We start from the raw sequence: 21,240 nt of genomic DNA on the forward strand, positions 1-21,240 counted from the left end.
GTACATTTTGGAGATAACAGCCGTGGGGCATGCTTGGTGTGTCTGGGGAACAGCAGGAAGGATGGTGTAGAGCGAGCACTGGGGAAAATGGCAGGAGAAGTACTCAAGGAGGTAGCCAAGAACCATATCATATAGAATCTTATAGGTCACTGTAAGGACTTTTACTAAGAGTGAGCTGGGAAAATATTGAAAGATTATAAGCAGAGGAGTAACATGATCTGAATTATTCTTTTTAAAATGATTATTCTGGGTAGAATGATTATTCTGTTTAGTCTGGCTATTAGTAAAACAGACTAAACAAAGGCTTGTATCAGAATGTTATAGTGACGTTGAGAGGTAGTTGGATTCCAGATCAGTTTTGCGGAAGGCCCACAGATTAACTAAATCCAATGAGAGATGTGAGAAGAAAAGTCAAGGATTGGGCTTCCCTGGTGGCGCAGTGGTTGGGAGTCTGCCTGCCAATGCAGGGGACACGGGTTCGAGCCCTGGTCCGGGAGGATCCCACATGCCGCGGAGCAACTAGGCCCGTGAGCCACAACTACTGAGCCTGCGCGTCTGGAGCCTGTGCTCCGCAACAAGAGAGGCCGCGATAGCGAGAGGCCCGCGCACCGCGATGAAGAGTGGCCCCCGCTCGCCGCAACTGGAGAAAGCCCTCGCACAGAAACGAAGACCCAACGCAGCCAAAAATAAATAAATTAATTAAAAAAAAAAAAAAAAAAAAAAAAGTCAAGGATTACCAAGATAATGGCTTGAGCAATTAATTAGTAAACTGTAGTTGCCATCTACTGAGGTGGGGAAGATTGGTGGAGGAAGAATTTGGAGACAGGGGTAGGAAATCAAGACTTGAATTCTGGTCATGTTAAGTTTGAGATGCTTATTAGATATCCAAATGAAAAGGGAGGCAATTGGATATATAGCACTGGAGTTCAAAAAAGAAGTTGGGACTGGAGATATACTTTGGGAGTTATCTGTGTAAAGACGGTATTTAAAACTAGGGATTGGGTGAGATCATTTAAGAGTGACTACAGGTAGAGAAGAAAAGAAAGTCAAGGACTGGGTCCTGGGACACCTCAACTTTTAATAGTAGAGAAAAGGAGGTGCAACCAGCAAAAAGACTCCAAGGAGACCAATGAAGTAAGAGGATAGCCAAGAAACAGTGGTTTCCTAGAGGCCATGACAAATGAAACTCCAGAAGGAAGAAGAGCTTATCCGTGCCAAATGCAGCTATTAGGACTGAGAAGTGACTGTTGGATCTGAACCTGTGGAGGTCACTGGTAGCTTTGGCAAGAACACCGTCTGGGGAATGGTAAGAAAGAAAGCCTTATGGGAATGGATTCAAGAAAAAATGAAAGGGTAAAAGGGTAGACAGTGAGTAGAAATACATTTCAAGGTGTTTTGCTGTAAGAGAACAAAGACAGTTTTCCTAGAATTCCATGCCCATCCTTTACCGAACTAAATAAGATCCCTCCTTCAAAACTTAATATAGTTGTTTTTTCACTCTATATTTTTCTATGAGATTATTTGATTAGTTGACTGAAAGAAAAATGCACAACCTAAGAGCTATGAGTTTGTTTTACTCAGGGTCTTACTGAGGACTAACCCGCAAGACAACTGCTCAGTAGCTCTGAGAAAGCTGTTCCGAAGAGGTAGGGGGAAAAGCCAGCTTAAATGTGATTTTGGCTAGGGAATATGTGCAGTCAAGCGCATGTCTTGATAAAACATTACTGCTAGTCACAAAGTACAGAGATCTGAAGTTAATGATTTTAGTGCTTTTCTGTGTATGGGAAAATGCAAAATCTGGGTTCATTAAAATTCTTTCTGAGATATACATCTAACTATGCAAGGGGCCTGCTTTTCCAGAGCACAGAGCATCCTGTTATCACCTTAGTTTCTTCCCTCTGAAGCACAGAGTACACTGTCCATCAGCTACTGCAGTGGGTTAATCATGGCAGAACTGGGTGATAAGCAACAGTCTCTGTCCTTCTCTGTTTACAGATTACTGACTATCTCCCCCACTAGACTGTAAACTCTTCTAGGGCAGGGACTGTCTTGTTCATTGCTGAATCCTCAGTGCTTTAAACATGGCCTGGCATAAGTTTAAGACAATTTGTTGATAGTCTGAATAATTAAAGGTTTAAATGTGAGATTTTATTCTATTTTATGTTAGCCCCTTATGGTATACTTTCACTTACATAATTTGAACTTGTTGCAAATCTTCTTTGTGTTCTCCATCCAACATTTCTCACATTATCAGACTAAAAAAGTATAATGTTTTTTGCAGAAATATTTCTACAATTGTATTCCAATTAACAATTTTAATGAGTATGAATTGATTAATCTTAAGGACTAGAGCAGTTCTAATAACTATTCAGAATTAAGCATAATTGCAAATGCTTTTTCCATGATACCCAGTTTCCATAATTTGCAAAAGTTCCAATTTCCATAATGCTGTCTATGCCTTCACCAAAACTATAGGAATGTTGGGCAAAACATATTTTTCAATAATCTGGTTACAACTAATATATATGAACTATCCACCAAACAAGTTTTAAAAAAAGAATCAATTACTCTTGATATTAGTACATTAAGGAAATGAATTTCAAAATAGAAAAATTACTTGAAACTTTTAGGCTAGAGATAAAAATTTCCTCCTGCATTTTTACAATATTCCAAGTATACAGAAAATTAGACAAAATTATTAGTTGCTGTAAGAAAAAATGAAAATTCTGATCAATCTTATGCCTTAAGGAGGTTTAGCTTGAGACCTCCACAGATTATAGAAATCACAATCTTAAATATTGTTTTTTTCTTCTCCCCTATAGCTGACAAATGAAATAGAGAATTCAAATCTCTTTATTTGATAACACATATTTTCTAATAAAGCACAATAAAACAAACATACACAAAAACAAATATGAAAAAAGTAATAGACTTACCAGACATATGAAAAGAATATCTCAAAGAAAATTTTTCCATGGCCAAACTGACATTGTATGTGAAAATCAACATCATAAGAGGACCATGAGATTTTAATGAAGGTGAATCTCCTTCACATAGATCTCCTAGACAAAAAAAAAAAAAAAAAAAAAAAAAAAAAATTCTTACTATTCATCAAGGCAAAGGTTATTGAGCAAAGTGAAAGGAAAAAAAAATCCTATTTTTAATACAAATTTATACTGTATCCCGTACCAACAATATAAAAATGGGAAAATTAAGCAAAATAAAACCCAATTAGAATAGAGAGAGATGTTCCAGATTCTTGAGTGTAAGCAGTTCTAAGAAAGTGGTTCCAAACCAACTAGGACACTGTATCCAGTTCTTATACTGTCTGAAATACTTAGGTAGATCTTTTTAAAGCCATATAATATAAAAGAAGGTAACATGGTTGATACCGAGCAAGGCCCTGTGGGGCTCCTGGGCACAAAGGCTTTCTGTGTCCCCCGTTTCTTGAATTACAGGAAATAGCCTCCATTCAGCCTCCATGACCTTCCTTGAGTTTCAAAGGGGAGATTCAAGCAGTTGCTAATGAGGGAAGGGAGGGGATGTGAAACCAGGGAGAAACAAACAGTCAAGAGAAACAATAGTACAGCCTGGTTGGGGCAAGGTCCTGGCTCCCCATCGACGGATACCCACAGCAATATCTTTGAGCTGTTCTGCAGATACTGAAACCCCCTCCAGGTGGGAGAAGTTAACAATTAACCATGGTATGCTGCTCACAAGCACATAGGCCCCAGACTAGTTGGAACCTGAGGGTTGATGATGCTGACTCCTACCTACCTCACCACAAACCAATCAGAAGAATGTCCACGAGCTGATCATGCCCTCTTTGAACCATTACTGTAACACTTCTCACTACCCTCTCCAAGTGGGGACACACGGTTTCGAGGGCATTAACCCACTGTGACCCCCTTTGCCTGGCAAAGCAATCAAGCTATTCTTTTCTACCTCACCCAAAACTGTCTCCAAGATTTAATTTGGTCTTGAGGTACAGAGGCTGGTTTCAGTCTAGCTAGGTCATCAGGGAACTAAAAAAATATTTTTGTCACCCAACTGAAATAACTATATATGAGGGAGTATATTTGAGCCTTAGCTACATACAGCCTTCATTTATCCACAGCACAGCCAAATGAATAAGAGGCAAGGTACAGTAATTGGCATGAAAGTCAAAACCACTAGCTGGTGTAAATGAAATTTTTTTAGGCAATAGTTCTTAGAGGTCTCCTGTGAATCAGAATCCTAGGGCTAATTAGCAATGGTTTCGCTCAACCTCCCATTACCCCTGGGCTTCTAAAGCATCCTTCAGAAGATGATGGAGACTGATCCTCACTGATGGTTCTCTCTCTTGTGAGGCTGACTGCTAATAGCCAGACTGCTGTCATGAAGTTCTCTGTAACTGCTACCCTATGAATCTAGTTCAGCTTCTAGAACAAAACATTTTTCTTTCGTCTTTTGCTTTTTATTTTTTTTAATAACTTTATTTATTTTTGGCTGCGTTGGGTCTTTGTTGCTGCGCACGGGCTTTCTCTAGTTGCAGCACGTGGGCTTCTCATTGCGGTGGCCTCTCTTGTTGCGGAGCACGGGTTCTAGGCACTTGGGCTTCAGTAGTTGTGGCACATGGGCTCAGTAGTTGTGGCACACGGGCTTAGTTGTTCCATGGCATGTGGGATCTTCCCAGACCAGAGCTCGAACCTGTGTCCCCTGCGTTGGCAGGCGGATTCTTAACCACTGCTCCACCAGGGAAGTCTCTCATCTTTTGCTCTTTATAGTTTTCTTTAAGATAAGAATGTTTAACCATTCTCTGAAGAAAATTTGGAGAATTTTAAAAACAATTACCTATAATCTTGCAATCTAGAAATATCCACTTAAACATAGTGGTGTGTTTCCCCTTAGACCTTTACTTAAGTCATACATAGCACTTTTTTAAAAAATTAAAATATACTGTGTAATTTTTTCATTCCAATCTTCTCACTTAATATTGTTAACACAAGTTCATGTGCCCGATGCATGGTGAGGCCAAACAAACTGAAATGTCGGAGTCAGGAGCAGAGAAAGGTTTATTGCAAGACCATGCAAGACTCATGCCCTAAAAAGCCTCAAGCTCCCCGAAGGGTTTAGGGAAAGCATTTTTAAAAGCCAGGTCCTTAGGCTCCAGGAGGCCTGGGGCTCTGTGCTCATGGTCATCAAGTAGTTGACATCTTCCATTTGGTGGGGTTGGGGGGAGTGTTGGTGGTCCACATCTAAAACAACTCAGGAAATTTGCAGAGTATGGGGGGAAGGCCTGTCCCTGGAAAGCCCTATAGGATCCTGCTCAGTTACAATATTACATGTAAGATTTTTCTGTCTTCTAAAAAAGTTAGCTGAAAATATTTTATTTAGTGGTGGCATAACATTTTATCCTATGGATTTACTATACTTTTCTTAACCAATTTCCTATTTAGATCCTTTTTTTTTTTTTTTTGGCCATTATCATAAATAACACCAGCTGAATGAATATCTTACACATAAATGTAAGGCATATTTTTTATAAATATGGGTAAAAATAGAAATGCTGAATAAAAGGTTATAGATTTATAGCTTTTGAAAAATATTTCTATGTCTTCCTCCAGAAAGCATACGACATATTATACCTAAACAACAACATGAAAATGTCTGTTACACTGCATTTTGTTTACTAAGTATAATCATTCTTCAAATCTTTTTTGTCAGTTAAGTAGGTAAAAATTTTTTTCATTTCCGTTTTAAAGAGGCTAAGTATTTTTTCTCACATGTATTTATTTATCTATGAATTTCTCATTCAGATCACTTGCCCATTTTTATAGTAAGGTATATCTAGGAAAATAGTAATTCTGAACTGCGTTTTAAAATTAATTGATTAAACTCTTATTGTACTATTTAAAAATTGTTTTATGTTAGGGATCCTCTTATTTCTAAAAGAATATAGCTGTGCTTTACAATTGTTGAGTCAGGGTTTATTATCATAAGGTTGACAATTCAAATCTGCTCCCTGTGACAAACCATTTCTAAGTTTAACTGATCATACTTCTGAAACAAACATTCTAACAAAAGCAGTTATAAGACACATAGTTTCAAGTCAACAATTCTAGAACTATTAAGCTTTTCACTATTATAGGAAAACTGCCCTTTTTAATAAACAGATGGCCAGAGGATCACTTCATTGTGACAAGAGGCAAAATAAGGAGAGATGTAATTTAGATTGTATAGTAACTGATATGCAAATATTCATTAACCTTCCTTATCTATCAAAAGAGGTTAAAGGTTAATCCAGTGCTTTTTGTTTTCAAAATCACTTGGGTCAATAGTTTGTAATTCTTTTGGAAAATGAACAAAAGACTCAAAAGCCTTGGGAACTCTGGTTTTAACCTGAAATTCATTCAAGGCTGAGTCAAAGATATTTGGGCCTGTAAATTAATTTTATTTTACAGATTTGGGCTTTTCTAATACTGATTTGTAAACATTCCCTATATTAATTACCTTAAGCCTTTCTCAGAGTTGTTGAAAATCTTGTTATTTGCTTTTTAATTTTGTTTCTGTTGAAGAACAATTTTTAGTTATAAAGGAGTTTATTGATAATTTCCTATTGTCTTCGATTGCTTTTACATGAGAAGATCCTTCTCCATCCATAACTAATTGCTTATTTTTTTAACTTTTAATGGCTTAAGAAAAATGCTTAACTCTTTAATCAACTGTTCTATGAGGTGAGAGAGAATATAATTTATATTTTCCTCCCTGATTTGTAATGCCAAGTTTATCACATATAAATGCCTTATAGTTTCTTGGGCCCCTTCCGGTCTATTTATTTCTAGTCATGTGTGTCTATTCTTGTAAGAGTACTACCTTTTTAAATTATCATTATTTTAAAGTATGTTTTAATATTGATAATTCACCTCATCATCTGGTCATTTTTTCCCCCAAAACATTTTCAGCTAGTTCTGTTTATTTTAAGGATAAACTTTAGTTATTATCAATTTCCTCCTCACTCTCCAAAAACAATTCCCATTGGGATTTTGCTAGATTTTGCTATATTTCTAAATTAATTTGGGGTGAATTAATGTTAATTTTGTCTTCCAGTTTTAGAACATGGTCTTTTCTCTATTCAGATCTGTGTGTGTGTGTGTGTGTGTGTGTGTGTAAATTTCACATTTGCACAATAAAACTCACATTTCATTTTAAGGTTATTCCTAGTTACATGGTTTTTGTTGCTAATTATGACTGAAGTGATTTTTCCATTATATCTTTTAACTAATTTTTACTGGGATGGTTTTAAGGATATGATTATTGTATCATTAATTTATATCTATTTTTTCCTAATTTGACCTAGTTTTAAGATAGATAATACATTTTCAATATTAAACTATTCGTGCATTCTTGGGATATAGCATAGTTGGTTATGTTAAAAATATTCATTCAATAACCTATTGACCTCAAAAATTGAGTTAACCCTAGAGGCTGTGAGTCTTATGTGCAGAAATTGAAATAGAGTCATAAAATTTTTGTGGAAGAAGATAGGAAATATTACATATGTTTTGTGAACTAATTCTAAGTAAAGAACAAATTCTAAGTAAAGAACAACAGATATATAGTTCATTAATTCTATAAATTATAACTGATATAACTAATGTACTGTTTTCCATTTTTCTTTATTTCTTTGTTCTTCCAAACTGTGTGTTCTCCAACACCCCATTGATGGAGAGGCAATAGGGAAACAACAGTCTAATCTTTTCTTCTAAGCACCACAATCTTAAGAATATGAATTAAAATGTATAATTCTAATTCAAACACAGCAGAAGCTTGGTTTCTTTTATATTGGTTAACATGCATTCTCTCATTTAATTCTCAAAGTAATCTCATGAAGCAGTACAAGTAACAGGTATTCTGTAAGGCAAGAAAGCAAGAAGCATAGATAATTTCCAAGGATACTGGGCCTAGATGCTATACTCTCCCCACAAGAAGCTAAGCCCTTATTGATGTTATGTTGACTCAGGACCAGGAAAGCTCCATGTTTACTAACATTCTCTTAAGTAGAAACACAAAGATTGTTAATACACCTGCTTCTGGGATGGTAATGTAAGTCCGAAGAATAAAAGGACAGTGGGTTAGCAATTGGCTATTTTATCAACTCTGGCAGGGCTCTACCTACGTCGAGAGTGACACTGGCATCTGGGTCCTTTCTAAAGAGTCAAAGGCCAGCAAAATGCCACACATCCTCTCCCTCTGGGAGTCACCTTGTTACCTTAGGCATCTGTATCTCTGACTTAAGCAAATTGGGAATTTTTAATGCCCATGTATCTGTGTGTGCTAGTGATGGTAGAGTGTCTCTTCTTTTAAATCACACAAAAAGTTACAGGTAGATTATCTTCATGTCACAAATGAGGACAGTGATTCTTAGAAAGCTTTGGGAACATTCCCAAAGTCACTGAATTACTCTGTGGTAGAACTGTGATCTACTGGACCCAGGACCGTCAGATTCCAGAACTCTAGGCTGCTATATCCGGGTATATTGGGTAACATCAGTCAGCCAGCTCAAACCCTGTTTCCATTTCCCTTTTCTCTAGTCATCTCCCAGTCAGGTATGGCCATGTGACAAATCTGGCCAAAGTGACTTAAATTTGCTACAGGATTCCTGGAAATGTATTTGCTTTCTCCTTGGTGATAATCCTGCCCTGTGCCCCTTCTTCCTTTTTCCTCCAGTGTAATGGTGACAACTGAGATAGCCATTATGGCACCACTAGGAAAAGGCCAAGAGAATTGCAGTAATGCCAGTCTTCACAGAGTTGAACTGTTGAGCTGGTGGTGCATCTGCATCCCTCTGGATTTCTCTTTCTTTCAGAATAATAAATTTAAGTCACTGTAATCAGGTTTTCGGTTACTATCTAATTGACAAATGCATTTAATGCCTTTCCTGTGAACGTTATTTTGCCTGATTAATATTATATTCTCAATTTTCTTGCGTTACATTTGTCTAAGACTGTTCATCCTTTATTTTTAGTATTTCTGGGCAAGTATAATCTAGGTATGACCCAAGTAAACAACATATAGTTGGGTTTCCTTTTTAACTTAATCAGAGAGTGTTACATTAATTTCAATTACAATAAAAAATAGTAACAGTAAGGCTATTTCAATATCACATAAGAAGAGACTAATTTATGTCATCTGTAATTCACACACTGAATATAAAATGCTCTAAGAATATTCTGTAAAAGAAAATCAATAGCATAGTTCTTCACAGGAAATTAGTTACCTATTAATTTTTTGCCTGATCCAAATCCTTCGTAAACCCACAGGTGACCCTGACAGGCCAAGGGCATTGGTTGCATCTGGAAGTTGACAATATCAAGGCGAATGATGTGATTTAAAGGGGCTAATAATCTCCAGTGGCAGCTGTAGCACAGATGAAATAAAGTCAGAAATGATTTCTTAATAGCATATGCTGTTGTTTACTTTGTTCATAATTCAATGCATCACTCAGTGAGTCACTGTTATTGACTCTACCTGCTTCTTCTGTGCTTAAGGTGAAAGAAAAAGTTAAACTATAACAATTAAAAATATTTTCTAATACTGGATTTGTCAAAAGTTCACCCATTATGGTGAATGGTTGGTCAATCACTTGTATTTTATAAATTCTGATTGGCAGCCTATAAGAGTTAAAGAATATTCTTTTCCCAAACTTCCCCAAATCACATAAATTTACTTAGGATTGATACTATATGAATCTTCAATTTTTTTGTTTCTCATTTTAAATTTATTCTAATGTTTAATTCAGGGAAGGTTCTCTTTCCACTGTGGCATTTTAAGAACCATTTATTGAGTACCTACTGTGTGCAAGAAGCTTTTATGTACATTATTTCAATCTCCAAAACTCTTTGATAGAGATTTGGCTTTCCACTTTACCTAATAAATAGTCTCTTTTGTTAGGAAAGTACAATTTATCAACAGTATTTATTAATGTAATCTTATATTCAGTTTTCATATATTGAAGGCCTCAAATCAGGGATTATCTCAAAGTCTGTTCTTCAAGGGAAGGAAGTGGAAAATAATGCCTTAAGCAAATAACAAATGCCCCTGCTTGTCAAGGGATCATCCATCAACTTCCATTGTAGTAAACATTCTTTCCTCACCTCATAGTGGTTCTGTGAAAATATCTTGGGATTTCTATGATTCCTGTTGGTTTGGTCAGAATAACATCGTCACAAGTGGTCACATGCTCTTGGTTTGAACTCTGAAGAAATTTGGTAGTTTTACTGCCCTTTGGACCTAGAAATAAAGAAGAAAAGGGACTGAGGTAAAACTAATTTTTAAGAGGCTTGTTATATGCCTTTTCAGATCAGAGCTATCAGCTTTCCTCCCTAATTGTTTTAGAAAAAAGTTAACAGGAGATGGTTAGTTTCACTGAAAATTTTCTATCTGCAACATTCAAAAGATACAGAAAACCAGCACCTCTCTCAAATTATCTTTGGCACAGCCTAGGGTCTATGGAAGATAAAGTGTGATAACTATAGAAAATGCAGGTTCCCTGCACAATTCCATCTAAAAGCAATATTCATTTTGAAAAAAAATTTTATTGAAGTATAATTGATTTACAATGTTGTGTTAATTTCTGGTGTACAGCAAAGTGATTCAGTTTTACGTATATATATATATATATATATATATATATATACACACACACACACACACACACACATACATATATACACACACATATTCTTTTTCATATTCTTTTCCATTATGTTTTATTACAGGACATTGAATATAGTTCCCTGTGCTATACAGGTCCCTGTTGTTTATCTGTTTTATATACAGTAGTTTGAATCTGCTAATCCCAAACTCCTAATTTATCCCTCCCCGACCCCCTCTCCCCTTTGGTAACCACAAGTTTGTTTTCAATGTCTGTGAGTCTGTATCAGTTTTGTAAATAAGTTCATTTGTATCATATTTTAGATTCCACGTATAAGTGATATCATTTGATATTTGTTAAAAAGCAATATTCATAACATAGTTCTTTAGGAAAAAACTTTCATATGACATACATGCTTTTATTACTCACTTAACTTTTTTCCAAATGTATCTCTGAAATGCTTTTCAGTGCCAAAGAGAAAACCTAACTCTTGGTTACCTATGTTCAAGAGTCAGAAACCTCACTAATTACATGGTTGAAAATGCAGTCTGAAAACCCTGAATTGCATGAGTTTACATTTATAATGCTAGCATCTACTATTTGTTTAGTTTGTTTTTACAACTCATTCTAACCTTTTATTATTATAATATCACTATAAAGAAAACTCTAATACAGAGATAATAAATTGTCCAGAGCTAATCAGCCAGCTAAGATTTAGAACTCAAATCTTTCAATCCACAAGAATTATGGCTACAGAAAAGGATCAGTGTGGTGTAAAAATCACAATCACAATAAAAAATGCGATCTTGCAATCAATATATCTTAGCCATGTCCAGAAATCACAATTCTGAATGATTTACAAGTCAATCAGCTTATTTACTGAGTAGTTTTTCCTCTTGGACCAGACCAATCTCAAATCACTTAAATAGATTTTCCCTTCAAACATAAACTTGTTCCCCACAGAAACATAATTTTTCTTACAAAACAATGTGTAAGTTTTGAAATATTCCTAAAAAGAAAAACATTGATTTTTAACTTTATAAGTTTACTAAATGACCAAACATACCTTGGACTCTAAAGACAATATAATTTATGGCAAAAGCACCTTGCACACGGGAATGAAGTGTCACCCTCACCAGTGGTCCAGAGCTCATGAAAATCATTGGGTAAAGCCTTCTCCCACATAATTCACCTAGGTTAAAAAAAAAATCAAATTTGATAAAAAACAAGAACATTTGCTTCTTTAACAGTTCTCTAATTTATGCGTAGCAATTACTTAAACTCCACTCTGCCAAATGAGTAGCAGGGTTCCAGAACTCAAATGACTCACCCAAAGTCACAGACTGATGGTGGGGAGTCAGGATTGGAAGCCAGGTTCAAAAATTCAATACCTATTACAGTCAGCTATGTCACATGGCTCCCTTGAAGGACAATAGGTAGCAAATTACAGTCCACTATGTCACACTGCTCCCTTGAAGGACAATAGGTAGCAAATTATTTTATCTTTAAAATAAGGCTGATGTGCCATTTTTCTCCTAGAAAAGTAACCTATTTATTAAAAATATATCACTGTGAAAATCCATGATGGAAAACTTTTTCTACCTGAAAATTTATTCTTTCCCTACATCCAATCTTCTTTTGACCACTTTACTTTGAGAACCTAAGTCAAAGACAGAACATAAAATTATAACCATAATTCTAAAATGATTCAGAGGGCTGATTAAAAAGGTATAGAAAGAACCCTTGACTTTCTTAGAATCAAAGTCACCTACTATTAAGAATAATTCAGTATCATTCTGTAACATTTATTTAAATGTCACCTGCTCAGTAAGACTTCTGCCAGTTATACTGCATACAACTCTATGGCACCTGCATCCCAGATGCTTCTTCTCTCCCTTCCCACCTCATTTTCCCCCAGCCCTTCTGTCTAACATATTATATATTTTATTGCACTATGTGTCCTCTCCCAACTAGAATATAAGGTTGGTAAGGGCAGGGATTTATTTTGTCCATTTTGTTCACTACTGATGCCCACAACTGAGAAGGGTCAGTCCCTGGCCCACAGTAGGTGTTCCGTATATATTTATAGGGAGGAAAGAAGGGAGAAGATTATATACAAGAAGAAAAAAACATTAGTTGGCATAACATCTTAGGGTAAATGATGTTGAAATACTATTTGAAGAATAAGCAAATATTTATTTATAGCAAGAAGAGATGAACGCAGCTCTTGAATGGTTTCTGGCTCCCACAGGGAAAAACATAGCATTTTACAGTGTACTAGAATACTACCTGACTTGAGTAAGAGGTAATATTTCTATCATAGTCCTACAGTTCCACTAGCTATCATCTGAAGGAGAGAACAATTCCACAAGTTTCAAGCTGACAATTTCAAATCAAAGAAATGCTGCATTGAAAAATTATAGGGGTTCCCCAGGTAATCCACAACAAAGTCAAACATCGTTTTCAGTAGGATAATGATAAAGGCAAGTTTTCCCAGAAATCATTTATTTCTATATGAGAATCTGGTATATGATAAAGATAGCTATAAATTAGAGATAAAATAGTTTTTTTTTAAAAAAGGAAGCAGTCATAAGGCCATTTTACCATATGAGAAAATATATTTCAGCAGGATTAAGCTTTTTTGAATTAAAAAATTTCTGACCTCGGATTGGGAAATTAATTTTTAAAAATAAAAGCAAAGAGATAAATCAAAGATCAAAGATATATATGAATATATTTAAACCATTAAATTTAAAAATATTTACATCAACATATAAATACACAAAATTTAAAGGCAAACAACAACCTTATGAATAAGTACTTGTAACTTATGACAAAGGAAAAAGTATTATATATATATAATATATATACATATATATAGCTCTTATAAACCAATAATAAGATCAATACTCAAATTTAAAAATAGATGGTAATGACAACAAATTTAAAAATACAAATAGCTAACCAACACATGAAAAAAATTTATCCCCATTAATGATTTTTAAAAAGTACAAATGCTTATTAAATTGATAATATCAGGTTATGGGCATGGTGAAAGAGGCTCTTATGTATTGCTAATGGCAGTGAAAAATGATTTAGTCTTTCTTTTTTTTAAAACAAGTATTTAATATATTTATTTATTTATTTTAAAATTTTATTTATTTTTGGCTGCGTTGGGTCTTCGTTGCTGCACGTGAGCTTTCTCTAGTTGCAGCGAGCGGGGGCTACTCTTCATTGCGGTGCGCGGGCTTCTCATTGTGGTGGCTTCCTTGTTGCGGAGCATGGGCTCTAGGTGTGTGGGCTTCAGTAGTTGCAGCATGCGGGCTCAGTAGTTGTGGCTCGTGGGCTCTAGAGCACAGGCTCAGTAGTCGTGGTGCACGGGGTTAGTTGCTCCGTGGCATGTGGGATCTTCCTAGACCAGGGCTCAAACCCGTGTCCCCTGCATTGGCAGGCGGATTCTTAACCACTGTGCCACCAGGGAAGTCCCTGATTTAGTCTTTCTGAAGAATAATTTAGCAGTATGCATTCATGCCAAAAAAAAAAAAAATGTTCTGCGTCTCTATTATCCCAGTTTGGGGAGACATAGTAGGGAAAAATAAATAGCCAGATCGCTGTTCTCATGATGCTTTCATGTGAGTCAGATAAGTGAAGAAGATGATTTCAAATAGAGACCACTGTTACAAATGAAATAACCAACAGAATATGATAGAAAACGACTGTGGGAGGTGAAGGATGATGCTACTTTAGACTAAGAAGGCCTCTTTAAGGAGGTGACCTTTTAATCAGTCACTCATTTATTAAATGCCTTCATTTTGTCCAGCACCGTTCTAAGCACTGGGGATTCCTGAAGTGAAGAGATGAGTTTCAGTCCTTGAGAAGCTCATATCAATAGGGAAGACACTGACATGAAAACATGAAACAACACCATAGGTTAGAAGACAGTAATGCCAAGAGAAGGGCCACTAAGAAGTACAGAGGTGGGAGTGATGCAATTCACATCAATCAGGTAGGCCTCATTAAGAAGGCACATTCTATGTGGAGAAAAGGGAACCCTTGAACACTGTTGGTGGGAATGTAAATTGGTGCAGCCACTGTGGAAAACAGTAAGAAGGTTTCTCAAAAAGCTAAAAATAGAACTACGATATGACCCAGCAATTCCACTCCTGAGTATATATCCAAAAAAATCAAAAACTCCAGTTCAAAAAGATACATACACCCCAAAGTTCATAACAGCATTATTTACACTTGCCAAGATATGGAAGCAACCTAAGTATGAATGGATAAAGAAGATGTGATATATATACACAATGGAATACTACTCAGCCATAAAAAAAGAACAAAATTTTGCCATTTGCAGCAACATGGATGGACTTGTAGGGCATTATGCTAAGTGAAATATGTCAGACAGAAAAAGACAAATACTATTTGATATCACTTACATGTGGAATCTAAAAAATACAACTAGTGGGGGGGCGGAGTCAAGATGGTGGCATGGGAGGACATTGAGTTTGCATCTCCCCAAAACTAGGGCACCTGCTGGACGCTGGTGGGGGACCTCAACACCCAAGGAGATGGGAGAAACCCTCGAATGACCAGGTAGGACACAGGGGTAGTGAGAGGGGAGGAGAGGTGGAGGCTGGACAGGACTGGTGCCCCTGAGGGGTGGCTGGGAGAGGGGAGGGGTTCCCTTGCCTGAAGAGACCCTTAGGGGCTCGGAGGATCATGGGGGAGCATGCCTAGCATTTCTCTTGCCCAACTGGGCCCCAGGAAGCTGGCTGGGCTCCCAGACCGGGTCCGCTGCCCTCTGAGGCCCCCTCCGGGCTGTGTTGTACCTAGGGGCATAGGAGGGAGATGGGGGGAGAAGAGGAGAGGCAGATAGGGAGGGACCCTCCAGGATCAGAGGACCAGGGGAGGTGCAGAGGGTGTTTCCCCACCCCCAGTCAGGCTCTGGAAAGCCTGCTGGGCTCCCAGGCTGGGTCCTCTGCCCTCCAAGGCCCGCTCCAGCTGCAGGGGACCTAGGGACATAGGAGGGAGGGAGGAGGGGGTAAGAGGAAGAGAGGCGGACCGGGGGGACCCTCCTGGACCAGGGGATCAAGGGGAACATGTCTAGTGTTTCCCTTGCCCACTTGGGCCCAGGGAGCCTACTGGGGTGCCAGACCTGGTCCTCCACCCTCCAAGGCCAGATGCACTCCTGGGCCCCTCCTGCTACCTCAGCACCGCGCCCCCCCCCCCAGGGCCTTTACCAGTGCTGTGGGTCCTAAGCATAGGTCCTACCCACCACCTAAACCCCACCCCTGCCTAAACCCAGCCCCCAACAACCAAGGCCTTTTCCAGCTTTTTTTCCTCCTCTTTTTCACTATGGTGCTTCTGTTTTACCTTCCAGTTGTTGTTTCATCTACATTTTTATTTTTTAATTTTTTCTAACATATCTGTTAGTTTTCTAATCTTATTTTATTTTTACTCTTTGTTCTGCTCCTTTTTTTTCTTTTATTTCCTTTTTTTTTGCCGCTCCGCTTGGCTTGCAGGATCTTGGTTCACGAGTGGGGGGTTATGCCTGAGCTCCTGTGGTGGGAGCTCCGAGTCCGAACCACTGGACTAACAGAGAACCTCAGACCCCAGGGAATATTCATCAGAGTGAGGTCCCCCAGAGGTCCTCATCTCAGCATCAAGACCCAGCTCTATCCAACAGCCTACAAACTCCAGTGCAGGAAGCCTCAGGCCAAACAACCAGTAAGACAGGAACACAATCCCACCCATCAAAAAAAAAAAAAAAGACAACAAAAATATATGTCACAGATGAAGGAGCAAGGTAAAAACCTACAAGACCAAATAAATGAAGAGGAAATAGGCAACCTACCTGAAAAAGAATTCAGAGTAATGATAGTAAAGATGATCCAGAGTCTTGGAAATAGAATGGAGGCACGGATCGACAAAATACAAAAAATGTCTAATAAAGATCTAGAAGAACTAAAGAACAAACAAACAGAGATGAACAACACAATAACAGAAATAAAAAATACACTAGAAGGAATCAATAACAATAACTGAGGCAGAAGAACGAATAAGTGAGCTGGAAGACAGAATGGTGGAAATAACTGCCAAGGAGCAGAATAAAGAAAAAAGAATGAAAAGAATTGAAGACAATCTCAGAGACCTCTGGGACAACATTAAACGCACCAACATTCGAATTATAGGGGTCCCAGAAGAAGAAGAGAAAAAGAGAGAGTCTGAAAAAATATTAGAAGAGATTATAGTGGAAAACTTCCCTAACATGGGAAGGGAAATAGTCACCCAAGTCCAGGAAGCGCAGAGAGTCCCATACTGGATAAACCCTAGGAGAAACACACCAAGACACATATTAATCAAACTAACAAAAATTAAATTCAAAGAAAAAATATTAAAAGCAGCAAGGGAAAGCAAAAAATAACATACAAGGGAATCCCCATAAGGTTATCAGCTGATTTTTCAGCAGAAACTCTGCCGGTCAGAGGGAGTGGCAGGATAAAGTGATGAAAGAGAAAAACCTACAACCAAGATTACTCTACCCAGCAAGGATCTCATTCAGATTTGACGGAGAAATCAAAAGCTTTATGGAAAGCAAAAGCTAAGAGAATTCAGTACCACCCAACCAGCTGTACAACAAATGCTAAAGGAACTTCTCTAGGTGGGAAACACAAGAGAAGAAAAAGATCCACAAAAACAAACCCAAAACAATTAAGAAAATGGTAATAGGAACATACATATCGATAATAACCTTGAATGTAAATGGATTAAATGGTCGAACCAAAAGACACAGACTGCCGAATGGATACAAAAACAAGACCCACATATATGCTGTCTACAAGAGACCCACTTCAGACCTAGGGACACATACAGCCTGAAAGTGAGGGGGTGGAAAAAGATAGTCCATGCAAATGGAAATCAAAAGAAAGCTGGAGTAGCAATACTCGTATCAGATAAAATAGACTTTAAAATAAAGACTGTTACAAGAGATAAGGAAGGACAATACATAATGATCAAGGGATCAATCCAAGAAGATATAACGAGTATAAATATTTATGCACCCAACATAGGAGCACCTCAATACATAAGGCAAATGCTAACAACCATAAAAGGGGACATCGTCAGTAGCACAATAATAGTAAGAGACTTTAACACCCCACTGACACCAATGGACAGATCATCCAAACAGAAAATAAATAAGGAAACACAAGCTTTAAATGACACAATAGACCAGATAGATTTAATTGAAATTTATATCACATTCCACCTGAAAGTGGCAGAATACACTTTCTTCTCAAGTGCACATGGAACATTCTCCAGGATAGGTCACACCTTGGGTCACAAATCAAGCCTCGGAAAATTTAGGAAAACTGAAATTATATCAAGCATCTTTTCTGACCACAATGCTATGAGATTAGAAATCAATTACAGGAAAAAGACTGTGAAAAACACAAATAAATGGAAGCTAATCAGTACACTACTAAATAACCAAGAGATCACTGAAGAAACCAAAGAAGAAATAAAAAAATACATAGAAACAAATGACAATGAAAACATGAAGACCCAAAACCTATGGGATGCAGCAAAAGCAGTTCTAAGAGGGAAGCTTATAGCAATTCAGTCTCACCTCAAGAAACAAGAAAAATCTCAAATAAACAATCTAACCTTACACCTAAAGCAACTAGATAAAGAAGAACAAAGAGAGCCCAAAGTCAGTAGAAGGAAAGAAATCATAAAGATCACAGCGGAAATAAATGAAATAGAAACAAAGAAAACAAGAGCAAAGATCAATAAAACTAAAAGTTTCTTTTTTAAAAAATTTTATTTATATTTTTGGCTGCATTGGGTCTTCATTGCTGCATGTGGGCTTTCTCTAGTTGCAGCAAGTGGGGGCTACTCTTTGTTGCAGCGCACAGGCCTCTCTTTGAGGTGGCTTCTCTTGTTGCAGAGCACGGGCTCTAGGCGCATGGGCTTCAGTAGTTGTGGCTCGTGGGTTACAGAGCACAGACTCAGTAGTTGTGGAACATGGGCTTAGTTGCTCCACAGCACATGGGATCTTCCTGGAGCAGGGATCAAACCTGTGTCCCCTGCCTTGGCAGGCAGATATTTAACCACTGTGCCACCAGGGAAGTCCCAAAAGTTGGTTCTTTGAGAAGATAAACAAAATTGATAAACGTTTAGCCAGACTCATAAAGAAAAATAGGGAGAGGATGCAAATCAATAAAATTAAAAATGAAAAAGGAGAAGTCACAACTGACACCACAGAAATACAAAGGATTATAAGAGACTACTACAAACAACTATATGCCAATAAAATGTCCAAGAAGTGGACAAATTCTTGGAAAGGTACAATTTTCCAAGACTGAACCAGGAAGAATTAGAAAATATAAACAGACCTATCACAAATAATGAAATTGAAACTGTAATTAAAAATCTTCCAACAAACAAAGTCCAGGACCAGATGGCTTCACAGGCAAATTCTATCAAACATTTAGAGAAGAGCTAACAGCTATCCTTCTCAAACTCTTCCAAAAAATTGCAGAGGGAGGAACACTCCCAAATTCGTTCTACGAGGCCACCATCACCCTGATACCAAAAGCAGACAAAGATATCAAAAAAAAAGAAAACTACAGACCAATATTACTGATGAACATAGATGCACAAATCCTCAACAAAATACTAGCAAACAGAATCCAACAACACATTAAAAGGATCATACACCATGAACAAGTGGGATTTATCCCAGGAATGCAAAGATTCTTCAATATATGCAAATCAATCAATGTGATACACCATATTAACAAACTGAAGGGGAAAAACCATATGATCATCTCAATAGATGCAGAAAAAGCTTTTGACAAAATTCAACACTCATTTATGATAAAAACTCTCCTGAAAATGGGCATAGAGGGAACCTACCTCAACATAATATAGGCCATGTATGACAAACTCACAGCAAACATCATTCTCAATGGTGAAAAACTGAAAGCATTTCCACTAAGATCAGGAACACGACAAGGATGTACACTCTTGCCACTCTTATTCAACATATTTTTGGAAGTCCTAGCCATGGCAATCAGAGAAGAAATAAAAGGAATACAAATTGGAAAAGAAGAAGTATAACTGTCACTGTTTGCAAATGACATGATACTATACATAGAAAATCCTAAAGATGCCACCAGAAAACTACTAGAACTAATCAATGAATTTGGTAAGGTTGCAGGCTACAAAATTAATGCACAGAAATCTCTTGCATTCCTATACACTAACAATGAAAAACCAGAAAGAGAAATTAAAGAAACAATCCCATTTATCATCGCAACAAAATGAATAAAATACCTAGGAATAAACCTACCTAAGGAGGTGAATGACTTGTACTCAGAAAACTATACAACACTGATGAAAGAAATCAAAGATGACATAAACAGATGGAGAAATATATTATGCTCCTGGATTGGAAGAATCAATATTGTAAAAATGTCTATACTACCCAAGGCAGTCTACAGAGTCAATGCAATCCCTATCAAACTACCAATGGCATTCTTTACAGAATTAGAACAAAAAATGTTACAATTTGTATAGAAACACAAAAGACCCCGAATAGCCAAAGCAACCTTGAGAAAGAAAAACAGAGCTGGAGGAATCAGGCTCCCTGACTTCAGACTATACTACAAAGCTACAGTAATCAGGACAGTATGGTACTGGCACAAAAACAGAAATATAGATCAATGGTACAGGATAGATAGCCCAGAGATAAACCTATGCATATATGGTCACCTAATTTATTTCAAGGGAGGCAAGAACATACAATGGAGAAAAGACAGCCTCTTCAATAAGTGGTGCTGGGAAAACTGGACAGCTACATGTAAAAGAATGAAATTAGAACATTCCCTAACACTGTACACAAAAATAAACTCAAAATGGATTAAAGACCTAAATGTAAGACTGAATACTATAAAACTCTTACAGGAAAATATAGGAAAAACACACTTTGACATAAACCACAGCAAGATCTTTTTTGAACCACCTCCTAGAGTAATGAAAATGAAAACAAAAATAAATAAATGGGACCTAATGAAACTTAAAAGCTTTTGGACAGCAAAGGAAACCATAAAAAAGATGAAAAGACAACCCTCAGAATGGGAGAAAATACTTGCAAGCAAAGCAATGGACAAAGGATTAATCTCCAAAACATACTAACAGCTCATGGAGCGCAATATCAAAAAAACAAACAACCCAATTAAAAAAATGGGCGGAAGACCTAAATAGACATTTCACTAAAGAAGATGTACAGATGGCCAAGAGGCATATGAAAAGATGCTCAACATCACTAATTATTAGAGAAATGCAAATCAAAACTACAATGAGGTATCACCTCACACCGGTCAGAATGGCCATCATCAAAAAAATCTACAAACAATAAATCCTGGAGAGGGTGTGGAGAAAAGGGAACCCTTTTGCACTGTTGGTGGGAATGTAAATTGATACATCCACTGTGGAGAACAGTATGGAGGTTCCTTGAAAAACTAAAAATAGAACTACCATATGACTCAGCAATCCCACTACTGGGCATATACCCTGAGAAAACCATAATTCAAAAG

The 21,240-nt window shown here is 37.2% G+C and overlaps 1 protein-coding gene across 10 annotated transcripts in view; it reads right to left on the reverse strand.

The window, feature by feature from the left end:
• The window catches only part of OVCH1 (ovochymase 1), an 88,672-nt gene that overhangs the window by 20,262 nt on the left and 47,170 nt on the right, over window positions 1–21,240 (reverse strand). For all 10 annotated transcript variants that reach the window (XM_059935554.1, XM_059935556.1, XM_059935552.1 and 7 more), the window contains 4 exons: window positions 11,703–11,828; window positions 10,137–10,272; window positions 9,260–9,399; window positions 2,937–3,062 (listed from right to left, as the gene is read on the reverse strand). In XM_059935554.1, the coding sequence (XP_059791537.1) occupies window positions 2,937–3,062; window positions 9,260–9,399; window positions 10,137–10,272; window positions 11,703–11,828 (528 nt within the window). The remainder of the gene's footprint in view (window positions 1–2,936; window positions 3,063–9,259; window positions 9,400–10,136; window positions 10,273–11,702; window positions 11,829–21,240) is intronic.

The sequence above is a fragment of the Balaenoptera ricei genome, chromosome 10 (assembly GCF_028023285.1).
Source record: "Balaenoptera ricei isolate mBalRic1 chromosome 10, mBalRic1.hap2, whole genome shotgun sequence".
NCBI lineage: Eukaryota > Metazoa > Chordata > Mammalia > Artiodactyla > Balaenopteridae > Balaenoptera > Balaenoptera ricei.